The sequence below is a fragment of the Aulonocara sp. 'chitande type north' Nkhata Bay genome, linkage group LG8 (assembly GCF_057382095.1).
Source record: "Aulonocara sp. 'chitande type north' Nkhata Bay isolate Kocher_YH1m ecotype deep benthic linkage group LG8, A_spYH_male_GT1.1, whole genome shotgun sequence".
NCBI classification, from domain to species: domain Eukaryota; kingdom Metazoa; phylum Chordata; class Actinopteri; order Cichliformes; family Cichlidae; genus Aulonocara; species Aulonocara sp. 'chitande type north' Nkhata Bay.
In genome coordinates this window covers 752,048-772,425 of record NC_141351.1, presented here as the reverse complement: position 1 = coordinate 772,425, position 20,378 = coordinate 752,048, and the positions used below count along the sequence as shown (strand labels likewise).

At 39.2% G+C, this 20,378-nt stretch overlaps 1 protein-coding gene across 3 annotated transcripts in view; it reads left to right on the top strand.

Annotated features, from left to right (window-relative positions):
- The first annotated feature begins 66 nt into the window (after positions 1–66).
- The window catches only part of caskin2a (CASK interacting protein 2a), a 56,399-nt gene continuing 36,087 nt past the window's right edge, over positions 67–20,378 (top strand). For all 3 annotated transcript variants that reach the window (XM_086304930.1, XM_086304929.1, XM_086304928.1), the window contains exons 1-2: positions 67–142; positions 2,961–3,417. In XM_086304930.1, the coding sequence (XP_086161056.1) occupies positions 3,324–3,417 (94 nt within the window). In that variant the 5' untranslated portion in view covers positions 67–142; positions 2,961–3,323. The remainder of the gene's footprint in view (positions 143–2,960; positions 3,418–20,378) is intronic.

Below are 20,378 nucleotides of genomic sequence, written 5' to 3'. Positions count from 1 at the left end.
CGCAACTTTACTTTGAAAGTTTCTACCAGAAGTTGTGTCAGTGTTCGCGGGTCTCTTAACGCTGTAAGTCCGTCTCGCGCTACCCTGAGCGCTCTTCTTGCTCGGTTGTGAGCTATCCTATTACACCGCCGTAGTTGAGCAGGTGAGAACCTTTTCCCTTCTTTAAACCTGTTCATTGTGAACAGACTAAAAAGAGACGGACTCGGTTAATAGAAATACGACAGGATTATAGTAGGAAGGACAGTAGTTGGGACACCTTGATAGTTGAGATTGGTAACTTGGCGAACTAGATTTGAACGATGAGAGCAGACGGCAGTCCCAATGAAATGCGTTCACAAGTCGCATGATCATGTTTTTTTCACTTACAGGCAAACAGCTGAAAATGTACGATAACTTTGAACGAGCTATTGGCGTTTTCCAGTAAATTTCCCTGGTCGGCAAGGACCTTGTTTTCATAAATCACCAACTTTCAGGGCTTTTTCCATCCATCTGTGCTTCACGGTGGTGGAAGAGGGTGTTATAGATTTGTGATGTTGATGAGATGCCGATGTTTTGATTTCATAAAGTTCTCAGTTTTTTGTATATTGCATTCGTCCGTTTGCTGCAGTGGGATGTAAATGAAATTGTCCCAGTGAAGAATAGAGGTTTGGTCTGCTTGCTATTGAGCTGAATATTGCAGAGAAAATTAGGTCTACAACATATACATGTAGTATATTAGACTATATTAGACTGAAGAATTTCTCGTACAGTGTAGTGCAACTCAAGGATTTGTCACTTATCACTTTGGTCATCCACGATCAACTACAGTGTAACCCTACTGAAGTAAGCTCTCTATCCACTTTAGGCCAACATGCCAATTTTGGCTTTCTTGTTTACATTCTGCATTGCTCATGTTAGTGATGGGCTGTGCAGTTGTTTCTGCGTGTAGAGGTGCATGGCTAGTTTTAAACCATGTGCATTGGCATCTATTGCTGGGCTACCCTGCTGCATCATCACCTAGAAGTCTGCAGCAGAATAGCTGAACTAGGTGGACATCGTGCCTGCAGAGCACTATTTCATCCAAGACAGCCTCCTCCAGACTCAGATTGTTTTGTTTTGCATACAGACAGAATCTAATTGGACACTGTTTGACTCTGTGAAAAACCCTGTTTAATCTGCCTCAGTGGTAAGTGTAGAAACCCAGGGAGGCTGTCTCTATGTTTCCCTGAGATCAATTGTATGGTCACTTTGTGTCCCCCTAGTCTGCACTTGCTAACCCGCACATCTGTGATTTTGAACAAATTGGTTCTGAAGTGGCTCTGCCTGCTGCTTTTTCTCAGAGAGAAAAACACAACTTTTTCTCCCAATAACGTAAGCTGGCAGAATGCCTGGCATTGCTTCACTGAAAAGATGCTTCCTCTTAAAGGTCAGGGGGATGTTATCAGTGAACGGAGACCATGTTGCTGCACGGGAAGAGTTGGAGATTAGTTGCACACTCCAGAGGGACCTGGCTTCCTGGATCAAAGAAAACAAACAAATGCTGGGTCAAGTTTAAGTCACTTGCTTATTCTTGACTGTATTTAACTACTGAAAATTTGCTTATTGATTTCTTGGAAGGGATTGCATTTTATTTGCCTGTTGAATTAGACAACTTTCTTCAATTAGAGCTTGATAATTGTTTTATATTAAAGGATATCAAATAATGGTGCCATTGTTTATTAGGTTTCACAAAATGCTTACTAACTTATCATGATACCTGTATAAGCTGAGCACTTTTAGCGCTTTTTTAAGTTTTCATTGATGTTTATCTGTTGTGCCACATCACTGGACTTTTATAGTCTCCAAAGAGGTAAATACATTTTCACACAAGTCATAATATTTCAACTAAGGGAAAAAAAAATCCATCAGCTAGATTTCCCAGAGACCATGAATTCTCTCTTGATGTGATGAGCAGTTGGAAAAGGAGGACAATATTACTGATGCTGTTTGAGGGCAGCTCAGATTGTATCGTTCAGATCAGAATTTCTATAGAGACAGGAGAGGAAAGGGCTTGGAGAAAAGTAAGTGTTGGTAGGTTCTCATGCTAAATTGGGAAAATATGTTGCTTTAACTCATTTCCAGCTACCTGTTCTACTCATCCTTGTATTACTGGCTATTTGGGGTGAATAGCTGTGGTTTTCCAGTTTTACCTAATTCACGCATGTAATGAAAGGCAAAACTTTAAGCATGACTCAAAAGATTCCTATGCATCACCTTGCCTTGGACTGGTTTACTGTGGAGTTCATCACCCTCTACAAGGTTTGCCAAGCCCTCCACCTACAATAACCTACATCTCCAACAAGCCTTTAACAAACCTACAGCAGCCTCCAGCTACAGCAAGCCCTCCCATGACCTAGGCTCCTTGCTTGGTAAGGTGTTTCAGGCACGTTGAACTGGGAGGAGACCCTGAGGTTGAACTGGGAGGAGACCCTGAGGTAGACCTGGTTAGACTGGAAAAGATTATGTCTCTCAGCTAGCATGGCCCCATAGAAGCTGGAGCAGGTACCTGGGAGAGAGAAGTCTGGGCTTCTCTGCTCAGAATGCTGCACCTACAACCTGGAAATAGATAATAGGTGGAAAACGAAAACATGGATATAACTCCGGTGTAGACACTGCTTGACTTTGACAGTCTGTTTAGATGTAATGCATACTCTGTGGCACTACCGTAAACATCTGTGTTATAAAACATCCATGATACGAGTCTGCTCATCCTCTTCTTCAGTGGTTCAGTGTCACTGGCTGGGGGAATCGGCCCGACTGCTGATGGTTTCTACAGAACAATGTCAGAAAGCTGTTGATAATTGACCGTTTTTAATATGAAACGGTGCATTTTTTGGGACTGTGTGGTAATGCTCTTTTCACTGGCTGTATTTTTTTTAAAGTTACTGTGAACTCAAAGTGATTTCATTCTGTTCTTTCTTTCCTTTGCTTCTACTTGGCAGTGTCATGGCAGGTTGGGTTGCAGCTGCTTCCAGTTTGTCAAAAACAGACTGTGAACATTATGCTCAGTCCTGCGAGCAAGTAAAACTGCTACAGAGCTTACTGTAACTTCAAATCAAGGTCATCATCAGGAAGCCAAACAGCGATCAGAGATAATGGAAATAAACATTAGTGACAAGAGGAAGAAGACGTCCTTGACCACCTCACCTGATGCGCTGTTCCCTCTAGATGCTGCTCAGTCCTGCATTCACCCGCCTCACCTCATTGCTGGGAATTAGCAGCTACCTGTAGCTGAAAAGACAAGACAAAAAAGCCTTGGCGGCTGCCTGCGATCAGTTTGTGTGTCTGTGGTTAGGTCTGTAATCATGGGAAAAGAACAGGATCTGCTGGTGGCCGTGAAGAGTGGAGATCTCCTGCTGGCTCACAAGCTTCTCTCTAAAGTCAAGTGCAATAAAAGCAGTAAGTATGGAAAGGGTGGGGGATTGCTTTTGTATGACTATTGTGTTTGTTCTTTGCTCAGAGCCTGGGAATATATATTGTTTACACTGTGAAATCCAACTGAGATAGCAATGGCGGAGTTCCTGCCATCAGTGTTGTTGCTTACTAAACCAAGTGGAGTCTCTTTGTGATAATCACAGGATCAAGTTCAGCAGCAGACCACAAAGCGTGGCCCTCCCTCTGGCATTTAGTTTGGGGACAATTTGAAACTAAGTGGATTCAAACTGCGGCACAACACGAGCTAATCTCCTAAATGCAGACCCCAGCAGCTCCTGCCTCTTGCTTTGTGGGGTTTACGGGGCTTTCTTTGAGTCTTATCTGCTTAGATTTGAATTGGCCGACAAGCAAGCTCTCTTTATAGTTGCATTGTTTTAAATGACAGGGTTCTCCCTTATCCACGTCTGGGGAGAGTAGAGGCCAAACAGACTGTGAAGCTGAAGCTGCCTCTGTTCATGGCGTTATCTGCTCTGGGCTTTCATCAGGATGGTTGGCTGTTCAGTGACGAGTGCTGGGAACAAAGCTGTGGCTGTCAGGAAAAAGCCTGTTATACACTTTGCACACTACACAGGCAGCGAGCATTGCTTTGTAGAGAATATTAAAAGTGATATTGTCTGTCTTTGTGCTGGTGTGTATTTCTGTTCATGAAAAACCAGCGACTGTTAGACTGGCTGAGGCAGTGCAGCAGGGGAAAGTGAATGAGTAATGTTCTCTGCTGTTTTCTAAACGACCAGCGAGGGTGGCCTGTAGCAAGTGCTGCATCTGTTATCAAAATGCAGCTTTGGAGCAAAATACAAAACTGTGGATGTTCATTTACATTTTTCTGTTTTTGCTATGAAGTATGAAATGGTTACATACAAGCAGCCCATGTAGGCTAAACTGTTAACCAGTCATTTCAAAGCAGCTACCCTGCAATGCTGAAATCAGTTGCATTTAAATGAACTGCAATTAACTTATTTTAACTGCAAATTCTATGACAATTTAGTATATGGTTAAATTCTGTGATGCCATCTGTAGATGCTATATCTGTAGATGCTATATATATGTGTATAAATACCACCCTGAGAAAAATTCAAGTGCCCTTTCAACTCAGCTGCCGATTGATGTTTGCCGGCATTAAAAACGACCATGTGCTCGTGGGGGATGATTGAAAATAGTAGATGGGTTTTTTTTTAGCGAAAGGGGTTTGAAAAGTTGCAAAATTAGGTGAAAGTTGCAAAGTTGCTCAAGTTGCCTGCATTGATGAGATGAACATGGGGTTAATTTAGAGAGGAGGGGAGAGCGAGGGTTCACAGAGAGTGAAAGCAAAAAGATGCAAACAGCGGGACAGCTTTTGTCAGCAACATCTCTATTAATATTTTAAAGACAACAGCAGCAATAAAGCAACAGCACACTCCTTTGACTGAATGTGGCAGTCCATGTCGAGGCAACTCTTTCATTTCTTGTATTTAAAAAAAGGTGAAAGCAATCCAGCATTTAAACTGACGTCAGAGAAAGAAAGTATTCATGTAATTTTTAGAAACTCCACGTTAAACTACATGTGCAGTTACAAATTTCAAACTGAAGTTGTACATATGTAAAGTGTTAGCTAAAATACTGAATAAGTGTTCAACAAGCAATCTACTCTATATAAGGACACAAAAATATATAAAGAAGACAAACAAATGTATGAATGCATAGAAATATGTATATTAACAGAGGTGTAAATCTGAGTATATAAAAAGTAGAATTAAATTGATCAAATTAATTACCTTTTTATATCCATGTTAACAGTATGTTTTAATGTGCAATATTTAATTTGGTATATGCTTTTTTTAAGCACAGTTAGGTTTTACAAATGTATTAGTGTCGTGTATTCTTTGCAGCATATCCTCTGGTTTTGTATAGTGAAAAAAAAAATACTCTCATTACTCATTTGCTTGTGTGCTAAGTAAAACTTCAGGCTGTACTAGACCTGATGGGAGAATTTGCACACTTTTATGCTTTCCACCAGCACAACAAGAGCACGAGTGTGATATTGCTGTTCAACAAAGTGTGTATCTGTTGCACCAGTGGACTGAAAATTGTGTTTGCTGGGATCAGGACTCACAATTTAATATCAGTGATGGAGTTGTTTGTCATTTTTGTCAGAGCCTCCACTGTCTGACAGCAGCTACGCAGATCCCTGGAGCAGCAGGGAGCTCTCTGATGTTGACCTGAATTAGCTAACATTTACACAACTGCTTATCGATATGAACAAATCAATCTGAATTCTTAGTGACCTGCTTTGAAACTCCCTATGATAATACTAGATTAGATAGTTGCCATTGGTGCTGGATAGTAAATCAGGGGATCATCAGAGGCACTCAGGTTTCATGCTAAAATACTTAAACATATTGCTATAAACCTTATTAAAATGGTCATTTCTGCTGGAATTCAAGTTTCAAAAAGTTTGACAATTGCTTGGGTGGCTGAAGCTAAGGTGGTAGAGCAGGTCACCTACAAACTGGTTGGTGGTTCGATCCCTGTCTGCTCCAGTCTGCATGGCAAATATCTGTGGGCAAGATAATAACCCCAAGTTGCTCTCTGATGCATCCATCTGAGTATGAATGTGTGTGAATGTTAGATAGAAGAGTGTAGAGAAAAGTGCTTGTGCGAATGGATGTATGAGGCAAGTTGTGTAAAGCGCTTTGATTGCTCAGATAGAGTAGAAAGGCACTATAAAGGAACTTGTTCATTTACCATTGGTGAAATTTGTCACACTGCATACCTAATACAGTATAATAGATATTCCTCTCCATCATATTAATGATGGAGAGGAATATCTCCAAAATATAGACTTTTGTGGTGCAGTTTGTTGTAAGTCCTTCTCTCCATCTTCTATACTTGTCTGCAGCAGCAAAATATATCTTATCAAGGCTAAAGTTGGATTTATTCCGGTAACCTGGCCAGAGGTGGTTGGATGTCTTCATTATTATGATTATCATTATTATTTTATCATTTATGGTGTTCCTTGTTTTCCCTTTTTAAACATTTGAAACATTTAAAAAAATTAATTAAAGAAAATTAAATTGTACCCAGTAAATACTGGGTACAATGTGATCTTTTTGACAATCATATTAATTCCCTCTAAAATTATGAGATTATTGTTTTTACCAAATGTAGCAATTCTGAGATATAGTTGGCCATTTTTACTTTATATTTAGACTGTTATTTTCCATCCTTCATCTGACTGTAAGACACAGTAGGAGCTGTGCTGTTCCTGTGTCTCACTTTTACTTCTCCCTGCAGCCTAAAAATGCTTTTGTAAAAGAAATGGATGCAAAGCAGAGAACTGATCATGGGATTGTTCCAAAACACACTGTGATACATCTGGTAGAAACACAGATGGGTGGGTGTGATGAGCTCTAGTGCCTCAATGGAGTCAGATTTCTGTCTAAAAGCAAAGGGACTAAACACTACAGTTTTCAAAATAATGGACCACAACTAAGATGCAACAAGTGTAATTTTTTTCCCCTTTGCACAGATCAAACGAGCCTCAGCTTGTACACAAACTAACGCAACAGCACCTGACATACAGTGAAAGACAAAACAGGGAGAATGGATAAACTGTCTGCTTTTCAGCAAAGAGATAAGTGCTTAGTTTGTAACAGTGCAGGAGGATGTCTCCTCTTCTCTCCTTTTGGTTATTCTTTAGGAGTTTGGCAACCAAAATGGGCACACAGGTACAACTTAAGCTGTGCCTACACTGGAATTAATTTGCTTGTCGTGCATCACTTTGAAGCTGACAGCTAGTTGACCAAACAGTTTGAGTGAGGAGTTTTTCCTATTGTGATGCTGTTACACCCTGCCCTCCACACAGACCTCGCTGAAACCTGAATCCTGCCTTAAAGCTGTTCTGTTTACATATCTTTTTAGAGTTAGTTAGCGATACACATACGAGGTAATAATGACCTGGTGCAAATAACACTGAAGCTCAAAACAAGCATCATGTCTTTTAAGTAAGTTGCGACTGAAAAGCAGTGCTGTTTTGAAACAAATTACAGTAATCTGCTGCTAAGGATATTATAATAGCTTTATTGCCTCTGTGAGCTGTGTGTCCCAGCCTCTCAGCCTCAGCTACTGCTATAACTGTTTATTAGTGGGTGCAGTAGGTGGTTTAACTAGATTCAATTTTTTTAAATTCAAAGATTCATCTCAAAACATTTGTCAAATATGTTAAAAGTCTGAATATGAGCATTACTCTCAGCGTTATCTCTCTCAGTGCTGGGTTTAGGGACCTCTGCCAGTGAGGGCTTGTCCTGAAGGGGATTAGCGATGGCACTGTGGCTGTCTTGATGGACGATGAGCTGAGAAGGGAGGTTTCTTCTCTCGATCAGCCATCTGCTGACTTCAGGTTAGGTGCTCAGTCAATTTAGCTGGAATCACCACAGCCGTTTTCTTTTTGCTTAGCTGTTGCAAGCAAAGTGTATATAGATACACAGAAGGCTGTAGGCTGTGGGTAGCAACTCAGATTCACAGCTTGACCCGTAAAGTCATTTTTATGTGGGTGTTGTTTGCCTCACCCTGGAAATTATTACTAGAGGTTTTTCACAGGCCTCCATGATTATAATGTCTTTCATTGTAACACATGCTTGCTTTTATCTTGACCCTTGGTCCAGCCCACCCTTTTGTCACAAGTACTAAATACAAGGTTATAGTTGGGCAAAGAGCAGCAACACAAAGGCAAAAGAGTATACCGGTACTGTGCTATTGCATGCACTTTTAGATGTGTATATAATATACTGATAGCTCACCCAGCAGATATTATGCCAAAAAAAGTCTGCAAGTTGCAGGATTATGTTAATTAGAGGTTGTTTTTCACTCATTTTTGATTAATTGACCAGCCCTAGTTTAGCTAATAATCTCCAAATATCAGCAATAAATTATACCACCATTATATCTTAGAGTGAAACCTATATTTATATATTTACCCTAGAATATATATATATATATTTATCACCAAGGTGAGGTTGGGTGGATTGTTCTTTGGCAGGCATGTGGTCAAAAATCTCCACACACTGACTATATTGGTATAGACCTGTCACGGGTACATTAATATAGATTTAGACCTTATACATAATAATGAAAAAAAGATCATTGGTGTAAAATTGAGTTTGTCCAACAGCATGGTTCCGACTTGTTCAGCTCAAGCCAAGATGTTTAAAGAGCCTTCGGTCAACAAGATCTACAGTGGGGCAAAGAAGTATTTAGTCAGCCACCGATTGTGCAAGTTCCCCCACCTAAAATGATGACAGAGGTCAGTAATTTGCACCAGAGGTACACTTCAACTGTGAGAGACAGAATGTGAAAAAAAAATCCATGAATCCACATGGTAGGATTTGTAAAGAATTTATTGGTAAATCAGGGTGGAAAATAAGTATTTGGTCAATAACAAAAATACAACTCAATACTTTGTAACATAACCTTTGTTGGCAATAACAGAGGTCAAACGTTTACTATAGGTCTTTACCAGGTTTGCACACACAGTAGCTGGTATTTTGGCCCATTCCTCCATGCAGATCTTCTCGAGAGCAGTGATGTTTTGGGGCTGTCGCCGAGCAACACGGACTTTCAACTCCCGCCACAGATTTTCTATGGGGTTGAGGTCTGGAGACTGGCTAGGCCACTCCAGGACTTTCAAATGCTTCTTACGGAGCCACTCCTTTGTTGCCCGGGCGGTGTGTTTTGGATCATTGTCATGTTGGAAGACCCAGCCTCGTTTCATCTTCAAAGTTCTCACTGATGGAAGGAGGTTTTGGCTCAAAATCTCACGATACATGGCCCCATTCATTCTGTCCCTAACACGGATCAGTCGTCCTGTCCCCTTGGCAGAAAAACAGCCCCATAGCATGATGTTTCCACCCCCATGCTTCACAGTAGGTATGGTGTTCTTGGGATGCAACTCAGTATTCTTCTTCCTCCAAACACGACGAGTTGAGTTTATACCAAAAAGTTCTACTTTGGTTTCATCTGACCACATGACATTCTCCCAATCCTCTGCTGTATCATCCATGTGCTCTCTGGCAAACTTCAGACGGGCCTGGACATGCACTGGCTTCAGCAGCGGAACACGTCTGGCACTGCGGGATTTGATTCCCTGCCGTTGTAGTGTGTTACTGATGGTGACCTTTGTTACTTTGGTCCCAGCTCTCTGCAGGTCATTCACCAGGTCCCCCCGTGTGGTTCTGGGATCTTTGCTCACCGTTCCCATGATCATTTTGACCCCACGGGATGAGATCTTGCGTGGAGCCCCAGATCGAGGGAGATTATCAGTGGTCTTGTATGTCTTCCATTTTCTGATGATTGCTCCCACAGTTGATTTTTTCACACCAAGCTGCTTGCCTATTGTAGATTCACTCTTCCCAGTCTGGTGCAGGTCTACAATACTTTTCCTGGTGTCCTTCGAAAGCTCTTTGGTCTTGGCCATGGCGGCGTTTGGAGTCTGACTGTTTGAGGCTGTGGACAGGTGTCTTTTATACAGATGATGAGTTCAAACAGGTGCCATTCATACGGTAACGAGTGGGGGACAGAAAAGCTTCTTACAGAAGACGTTACAGGTCTGTGAGAGCCAGAGATTTTCCTTGTTTGAGGTGACCAAATACTTATTTTCCACCCTAATTTACGAATAAATTCTTTACAAATCCTACCATGTGAATTCATGGATTTTTTTTTCACATTCTGTCTCTCACAGTTGAAGTGTACCTCTGGTGCAAATTACTGACCTCTGTCATCATTTTAAGTGGGGGAACTTGCACAATCGGTGGCTAACTAAATACTTTTTTGCCCCACTGTATGTAGAAAAAGTAAAATTTAATTGCACTTGCTCATGATCACAGAGGTTCTCTGACATGGTCCTCTCTGTGCAGTGTGTAACAGTTTGCGGTCAGCTCTCCCAAGGCTGCTAACTGGGCCGTCTTCACCCATAATGGGGGCTGTGGGTTAGTGGGGTTAGCTGTTTTTTTGTGTGTTTCAGTTATTTAAAGTTGAAAGAATTCCATTGTAAAAAGACTGATGTTCAAAAAATTACATGAAGTTCGTTAAGTTTTAACAGTGTTAACACATAGCTAAGATAAGAGTTGACCAAAATAATAATATTTGTGATTATTATTATTTGTGGTATAAAAGGCTTGCCTTAATGTGTACGTTGACTTCTTTGGAGGTCTGTGTTTATTTGATGAGTCGCTTTTCTTTTTCATGGGCTAAATGTTCAGAATCAATTTGATGAAACACTAAAAGACTTTTAAACATGTCACTTTTTATTTTATTAAAACAATTCCATGTAACAAAAGGTGGAAATAAATATCAATCAAAAAATATTGTCTACACATTAGCTGTTTTAAGCATATTAGCGTATTAGAGCACAAGTCAAGGTAAGCTGAGAAATAGCTTGTGAGCTACATTGCTGAAAAGCTATTGAAAAATGATCTAATCTTTTTCAGTGTACTCTAAATAAGATCAGACAATATTGCACAAACTACATTTTAAAGAAAGTTGTGATTCTTGATGTTTTAGAAGGTGGAAGTATAGAAAGTTTGCCACTTTGCACAAACTACTTTTTAACACAAAACTATAAAAACAGTGACATTTTGTGAGTTATGTGCGCTCCACTGAGATTTGTAAGATTTGTAAGATTTTTATGGCTGCTAACGAGACCACTTGTTTCTCTGCTGCGGAAAAGCACAGTGAAATTTATTGCAAGAAATTGGGCTTTCTGATTGGGTGCTTGCTCAAAAATTCTGCTCATACTACAAAAAGAAGTTCACACTTCATACCAGGCTTCCTACTGATTAATCATTAATGACCTTTCTACAAAACTATATAATTTCTAAACACTAGTTTTCTAAACAAATGTGGGGATTTCACATCTTTCACATCACACAGCAAACCTACAGTATAGTCTCATTAAGTATTGTGTCAATACTGTGGTCTTATTTTAAGGTCTGTTGGTAGTATTGCATCTCATTTTGACATGTTTTCTTTTTTGTTCTGGGCTGGTTTACAGTCAAACTGGCTCTTTACATACAAAGTTAAACCTACAGATGTACAGATCAATCTAACCCTAACATTTAACTACAATATTTAACTGCAAAGGTTAGGTGTGAAAATACCTAAAACACCAGTCAAAAAACTCTAAATACTAAAGGCTACCAAAAGTGAACGTAGGATTAGATAATAATTTGCACAACACAGTTATCAGAAGTTAGTTCATAGTTAAATGTTAGTCGTTCAGGCCTGAGGAGCAGGGTTGAGGACGTGAAGGGCTGCAAACTGAAGTGTAATTTATGGTACCAGAAATTTGTCCATCTGTGTACGCAGGTTTTAGATCTCACCCTGGGTCAACACACCTGAATCAGATGGTTAGATATTACCAGGCCTCTGCAGAACTTCAAAACATATTGAGGAGCTCATTTAACCATTTAAACCAGCTGTTTTGGATCAACGACACATCTAAAACCTGCAGGACACTGGCCCTTGAGGCCTGGAGTTGGACACCCCAGGTGAACAGGTTTCCATTTGTCCAGTTAGCAGAGAGGGGTTTTCAGTCACTACAGACGTTCTCACTTGCTGTTCTCCGGAGTCCTATCTTTCTAAAATGTAGTCTTAAATTAGATGAAAATTAAAAATGTAACTTTTTCAAAAAATGACAAGGATGGTGTCAGAATTTTCCTTAAAAATGCTAATGAATATCGAGTATTTCCTGGGTTTCGGCATCAAGTTGGAAACTCTAGCATTGCTACAACCCTTATAGAGTTAGATCTATTTTAAGATGAACAATAATTTCCATAGCTACAACTAAGATCTATGCAAAAACCTGCTCAGACAACCTTTATGTAATAATTCCTGCTAGAGGTATTGTAAAGAAGTGTAGTGCGTATGTCAAGAAATGTCTCTAGCATGCCAAAGTTAAGTCAGAAGAATCCAAACCTAATGCTTAGCTATAAAAGTCTTGGTTTCAGCTTGTCTTTTCTAAAAACAACCCCCACTTACACTTCCCTCATCCCTGTACCTTGATTTAGGGATAACCCATCTGGCTAAATGTCAGATTAGAAGTCTGTTAGACTTGAACGAATCTAAGTGTCTGTGTCTGCATGCAATTAAGTGTCTTTGTGCAGACTGCCACATGTGTGCTGTGTTCTTGAGTATCCAGTAGTAGCACATGAATGCATTTCACTTCTTTAACTTTTGTCCCGTCTCATTAGTTTTGAGTCTTCAGCAGCAGGGTGCTGTAGTTAGCCCATTAGCTAACCGGCTAACTGGGCTAATCAGTCTTCTACTTTATTACCCAGACAGCTGGGTGGCAGCCAAGTAGTGTGTGACAAGCTCTGGAGTTCACCTACTCTTCTACACACATTAATCCTGACCCCTTTCCTTCCCTGACAGATGGGATAGCCTGTCTAGGATTGCTATTTAATTACTAAAGTAATTAAGTAGCATGTGTGTGGTTCCAATAGACAGCACCACTTAATCTAGCACAACTAGGCTTTTATTACATGCTCCAGGCAACACATAGTTGGAATTGGAACTCATCTTCAGGGCTATCTTCAGGTCTATTATGTATTTCTTGCTAAAAAGAACAAGCTGCCAGTCAGGCAGGTGAATGATTGTGGCATTCAGATTGTGGCTACGGTGTCGCTGCCTCCACATGCCCTGGAACAGTTTTCTTGTGTTTGGATATGAATCTGTGATGCAATGAAAGAGAACAAATCTGTATCTGTAGGCAGCGTAGTTTGACTTTGTGGAATTACTTGCGTGCTTGTATAGACAAGGACATGTGATTGTCTGACATGGAGGTGTTTCAGTGTTTATTTACTGGAACGTGTATGGACGAGGAGTATACTTTCCAAATGCATCTTGTAGCTAATGAGCATCAGCAGGAGACGCTGTTTATGTTGCTTTGATCCTCTCATTTTCTCATTCTTTTCTCTTTTTAACACATTCATTTACATTTTATCATTTGCAACTCTTCATGTCTCTTCCGCTGATTTGAATGCAAATAAAAATCCCATCCTGTGCTGACTTTGTACTCTGTTCATTGTAAGAACTGCCAGGATAACAGGATAACAGTGTCTTGGATGAACAGATCAGTGTGTCTATGTTAGGCATCTGTGACATGGAAAGAACAAGCGGATCTGATGTTTTTAGGTTTTCATTTTAGTTGTTTTTCAAATTCTGGATTCTCAACAGCCCAACAAGGATGCAGAAGGATGTGAGGTTTCTACGATGTGAGACTTAAAGTGTAACATTATTAGAACTTTATCCCTTTATTCCAGTGCCTTAAATGCTTTGAGTGGCTGTCAAAAACTCTTTTCCCCACGTTGTTTCTATATTTGCCTGTAGTTGAATGTGGAGATGATTCGCTTCTTTATAATAATAATGCTGATAACTGTTTTAAAGATATTTACATAGGCACTCGAAGCAGAGATAGTAACGTGAGCGTCACATTGTAGCTTAGATACATTTGTGTTTTAGTCAGGTTACCTCTAAGCTTGCAAATGCAATTCAGGTCATATGAAATAGTAATTTTTCCCATGCCTTCTGTGCTTATTTGATATATTGATTAATATCAAAGCAAATAAAATGTCAGTTAATTAGTATGAATGATGGGGTTTGTGTCATGGCTGTTACGTTTTGTTTGATTAGAGCAGTCCATGGTGTTGTAGCTTCTGTCCTGGTTTGTGTCCTAAAAGAAGAGTTTGGGATCTTATGCCTAATTTGCAGAGAGGACAAACTGAACTCTCTTCTTAAGCTAGAAAGAAATATTACAGCTTTTCCATCTGTGTAGTAGAGTCGGGCTTCATGTAGCTGTAGCTGCAAGTTCAATAATCATTTGATAGTTAACTTAGTGGAGGAGGTCAGTAGCTCATGGTCAATTGATTTTTGTTTTTTACACCTCAGCAGCTGGATTGGAAAAAGCCTCAAGGCTGTGCTGCTGGCACGATTTTGAAAGTGGAGTGAGCAAACAGCTGGTGGAAGATGAGTCATTCAAACTGTACTTTGTGTCTTTGCTTGATAACAGTAAATACACAACAAATGACCCAGGTAAGTTACCTTCGAGGCTGTAACCCAAGTACAAATGAAATAAACCAAATATAGAGCATACAATTAAAAAATAAATACGATTTGCAAAAACGGGTGCACACAGCAGACTCCTTAGACAACTCCACATCATCAAAGAGCTGATTATGAGGTTATGAGCCAGCACAAGTTGTGCAAGCAATACACAAAAGTTTTCCAGGCTGGTGAACCTTTGGTGACCGGTCTCATATTTCCTCTAGTATTTGGAATGACTGCCTCGCCACTCAGTGAAGACAAAAGAAAGAGAAAGGAATGTCTCCTTAGTCGATCTATCATAATGTTTTTTGTTATTAAGAGGTGTTTCAATCCTGGTATGTGGCTCTTCCTTTGCCTCTTCAGTGGTATATCTGTTCTCCATTTGTGGATTAACGTTTTAGCTGGATTAAATTGTCGGTGTGATCCCAGCTTCTTGCTACTTTGAAACAGTTGTTGGATTGGCTGTCAGAGCAACATATCCGGAAGGTCAACCTTACTAGGAAGCAGATTTATCCTATGTAAACAAGATTACATTACTTAAATAATGTTGCTTTGTAAAATCCTTCTAGTCGTGGCTGCGCCATTGATATGGGAGGCCGGTTGCAATCGTTGCTTTCATAAGAGAGAAAATAATCTGTGATTGCCGTGATGTGTTTGTGTAACCAGACTGATAATTTAGAGAGGTGTAATGTATTAGCATTCTGTATTAGTGGCTAAATTATGGTACTTCATGGAAATGAAATATCATATACCTTATATAGGGTTGTTAACTGAACCCAAACCATAGCACAAGGAGCAAGAATGTCCACTGACCTATTTTAACTGAAATTAAGCCACTGCTCCTGCATCCTTTTAGCATGTCCAAGGAACAATTTCCCCCTACAATCCAGAGATTACTACAGTGGCTTGCAAAAGTATTCGGCCCCTTGAACTTTTCCACATTTTGTCACATTACAGCCACAAACATGAATCAATTTTATTGGAATTCCAGGTGAAAGACCAACACAAAGGGGTGCACACGTGAGAAGTGGAACGAAAATCATACATGATTCCAAACATTTTTTACAAATAAATAACTGCAAAGTGGGGTGTGCGTAATTATTCAGCCCCCTGAGTCAGTACTTTGTAGAACCACCTTTTGCTGCAGTTACAGCTGCCAGTCTTTTAGGGTCTGTCTCTACCAGCTTTGCACATCTAGAGACTGAAATCCTTGCCCATTCTTCTTTGCAAAACAGCTCCATAACTGCCCTGTGACGGCCTCAGAGGTTGTCTAAGAGAATATTGGGAGCAACAACACCATGAAGTCCAAAGAACACACCAGACAGGTCAGGGATAAAGCTATTGAGAAATTTAAAGCAGGCTTAGGCTACAAAAAGATTTCCCAAGCCTTGAACATCCCACGGAGCACTGTTCAAGCGATCTTTCAGAAATGGAAGGAGTATGGCACAACTGTAAACCTACCAAGACAAGGCCGTCCACCTAAACTCACAGGCCGAACAAGGAGAGCGCTGATCAGAAATGCAGCCAAGAGGCCCACGGTGACTCTGGACGAGCTGCAGAGATCTACAGCTCAGGTGGGGGAATCTGTCCATAGGACAACTATTAGTCGTGCACTGCACAAAGTTGGCCTTTATGGAAGAGTGGCAAGAAGAAAGCCATTGTTAACAGAAAACCATAAGAAGTCCCGTTTGCAGTTTGCCACAAGCCATGTGGGGGACACACACCTAACCACATACAGCAGTTATGTATGTCTGAGAGCACACTTGTCCATCGCCTGTGTATTGGATCAATTCCTTTAAAGTTACATTTAAAGCGTATTGTGCTGGATATATTTGTATAGCTATCAGGTTCATTTTCACAAAAATTATAGCCTCTTTCAAAGCATAGGTACTGATTATGGGTTTTTTCTATTCCACCCAAGCAGATAGGTACACAATGTACTCGTAATGTTAGTGTTTACTTATGTGCTTCTCACAAGTGAACAAGAAATTCACTGTGTTTGGTTCAAAACAAGATGACGTTTTGTCATTCAGAGGTAATTCAAACCTTAAAACCTGATCTCAGAGTATGGTGATTCACTAGAGAATACAAAAGTACTACCAAAGTACACCCAGGAAGTAATCATTCCTCCAAGACCAATATTTTTGTTATTTTTAAAACAGTCTAACAGAGCTTCGGGTCTTATAATTGTGGAAGAATGCATGAAAAATGAAGGAGGGGCAGCAAAGTGACTTGGGTAAACATGATTTGAATGGTATGTAAAGTGTTTAGTTGCTAGGGTGCAAGGTTGACATGTTATGTAATATGAAATGTACAGCTGTGCGCATGTCTCCTGTGTACATTCACACTGGTTCATGTGCACGCTGCACAACAGATCTGTTTCATTTCCATACTGGCTTATTGGCAGAGAATATTGAGTGTGTCTGACCTAGTTGCCAGCAGCACCATGGGAGATTACTTTCTTCATTTTTAACAATGGAGCAAATTTATTGGATAATGCAGCCCGGAGCTGTTTTGATATTAAGGGTTTTTCTCAAGACCCAGTTCAAGCGCTTATTCTTATAGCAAGCGATACAGCGCTGGAGCAATTGATAAAGAATTGATGAAGCCAAAGTGTGTCACTTTGCAAGTTTGGTGTATGTGCATGCCCTCGGGTGTGTGCCGTGTGCTGTTTACGGTCCTGTCTTTAATGAGTAGTTTTAGTAAGCTCTGCAACTCACTTGAACATGCAGTTCTCATTTTCAGTCACAGCTCATGTGCTACATTGCGTCCCTGCACAACTGGGGGTAAAACAAAAGGTGTTCTGTTGCAGGTGTTAGTCTGCTAGGAAACCCCATTTGGCTGCCACTCAGTTATGTATTTAAAGACTCATGGTGCTCTTGCTGTAGGGCTTGTTTGTCTGTGCAGGCAGATGTATATTCCTCTGCTCAGCCAGCTGCATTAATATGCATTACATGCTGGGCTGTGGAGCTATGCCTTTGCAGGATTATACCTTATTACACCTGACAAGCTGCTGTTCTCTGAGGCATATTAAATGGACACACAGTGACACTTTGGTCAATTCCAAATTTGAAGTTTCAAATTGAATGAAATGTCAAGCTGAATGAGGATATTTAGTAAAATCTGAGGTGAAACTAGTAATAACTTTGGAAAGAGTTTTGAACAATATGGCAGAAAGATTCAACTTTTCCACTTGCTGATAGCATCATTTTACTACAGCGATCCTCTGGTGTGTAACTGGTAAGTGTATTTATCCCAGCAATAGTAGGGGAACAGTCTAGAAGAGAAACTGCGCCGCCAGGAATTCAATTCAAGTAAAAATATGCAAGTTCCTCATCTATTGTATTGTATTGTATTGTATTGTATCTTTATTTGTTTCAGACATATAAAACAAAAAACAATATATACACACTACATATATTTTCATTTACAGATACGAATATATATGTAGATATACACACACACACGTATGTGTTAAGATAAACAAAAAATATATAATGAAATAAAACAAAATCGTCTGACATAATGTAACAATGTTTGGTCTGAAAAGGAGTAGGAAGAAGTATGAACATACTTATTAATTCCTACCCCTGCTCAACATCTTATTGATCCCACATAATTCACCTAATTCCCATCATCACATACTCCACACGATACACGAGGAGAACCTATATAAACTTGGCTACCGTGATTGATATAATTTGGATATAATTTGATATTTTTATACATACAATGGGTGATCATCTTTATCGGTATCATATTCTTCCAAAATCAGTTTTCGAAGTATTTTCATGAACTTACTAATTCCTGAGCATTGCTGTAGATCTATAGTAAAACTATTCCACAGTTTTACCCCATAAATAGTGACACAAAAGGTTTTAACCTTTGACCGTGCTTTAAGAATCCTTAGATTCAATTTCCCCCTCAATTCATAGTCTCCTTCTCTGTCATAGAACATCCTCTGTATATTTCCTGGTAACATATTGTATCTGGCCTTGTACATAATTTTTGCAGTTTTATATTTTATAAGATCCATAAACTTCAGTATTTTTAATTTCAAAAACATGATGTTAGTATGGTCTCTAAATCCTGCTTTATTAATCATCCTGATTGCTTTTTTTTGAATTTTACATATTGGTTGAAGTGCAGTTTTATATGTGTTTCCCCAAATTTCCACACAGTATTCCAAATATGGCAATATAAGTGAACAATAAAGTACCCGGAGTGATTTGGAAGGCAAAAAATATTTAACTTTACTTAGTACGGAGATGCTTCTTGACAGTTTGGCTTGTATATGCTTTATGTGAGGTTTCCAGCAGATTTTGTTATCTATTATCACACCCAGAAATTTTGTATCCGAAACTTGCTCTATTTCAACATTGTTTACTAATCATTTTGCTCCTGCATCTTTTTTACAATTTCCGAATAACATAAATGTAGTTTTTTCCAAATTTAATGATAGCTTATTTCTATCAAACCATGTTTTCAGTTTAATCATTTCTTGTGTGACAATTTCCAAAAGCTGCTGTAAGTTCTCTCCAGTACAAAAAATATTTGTATCATCTGCAAATAGAATAAACTGTAGTATATCTGATGTTCTGCATATATCATTGATATAGAGGATAAACAGCTTTGGTCCCAATACTGACCCCTGCGGAACTCCACAAACAATGTCCATACACTCTGATTGATATTCACCAATTTTCACAAATTGCTGCCTGTCTCTCAAATAACTCTTTACCCATTCTAACACCACTCCTCTAATGCCGTAGTACTCCAGTTTATCAAGTAATATGTCATGATTAATTGTGTCAAAAGCTTTTTTTAGGTCAATGAATACACTAACTATACATTGTCTTTTATCTATATTGTTGGTGATATTTTCGATCAGTTCCATTAATGCCAATGATGTTGATCTATTTGATCTGAAACCATACTGACTATCCATTATTATTTTGTGTTTATCTATAAATTTGTCAAGTCTATTACTAAAGACTTTTTCCAGTATTTTTGAAAATTGAGAAAGTAGAGAGACAGGCCTATAATTTGTGAATTGGTGTCTGTCACCATTTTTAAACAGTGGTGTTACTTTAGCTGTTTTCATTTGTTTTGGGAATGTACCAGTTTGTAAGGACAAATTGCAAATGTGTGTTAAGGGTTTGGAAATGCCCTCTATCACTCTCTTAACGATTTCCATATCAATGTCGTCAGAGTCTGTAGAGTTTTTTGTTTGTGATTTCCCAACAATATCAATGATTTCCATTTCTTCCACCACCGTTAAGAACATTGAATGAGGATTGCGGTCAATGAGTCTAGTTTCTTTCTCTACAGAATCTGTTATATCAGGAATTGTTTCAGCCAAGTCTGGCCCAACACTTACAAAGAATTTATTGAACTCATTTACCACATCTCTCATATTAGTAATATTTCTATCATTATTTGCGAAATACGAAGGATAGTCTGCCTGCCCCGAGCCCTTTTTGATGATGGTATTTAATGTTTTCCAGATCCCTTTAATATTATTTTTATTCATAATCAGTAATTTTTCATAGTATTCCTTTTTACATGACCTTAAAATACTCGTTAATTTATTTTTATATTTCTTGTATTTATTTTCAGCTTCTGTACTTCTGTTCAATATAAATTCTCTGTATAAGGTATTTTTCTTCTTACATGCATTTTGCAATCCTTTTGTAATCCATGGGCACTCTGCATATTTTTGTTTTTTACTATATTTCTTTACTGGGCAATGACTATTATATAACAGTTTAAATTTTCCTAAAAAAATCTCATAAGCTTTATCAATATTTTTTTCCTTATACAGCATATTTTATTGTGTTTTGCTGTTTAAC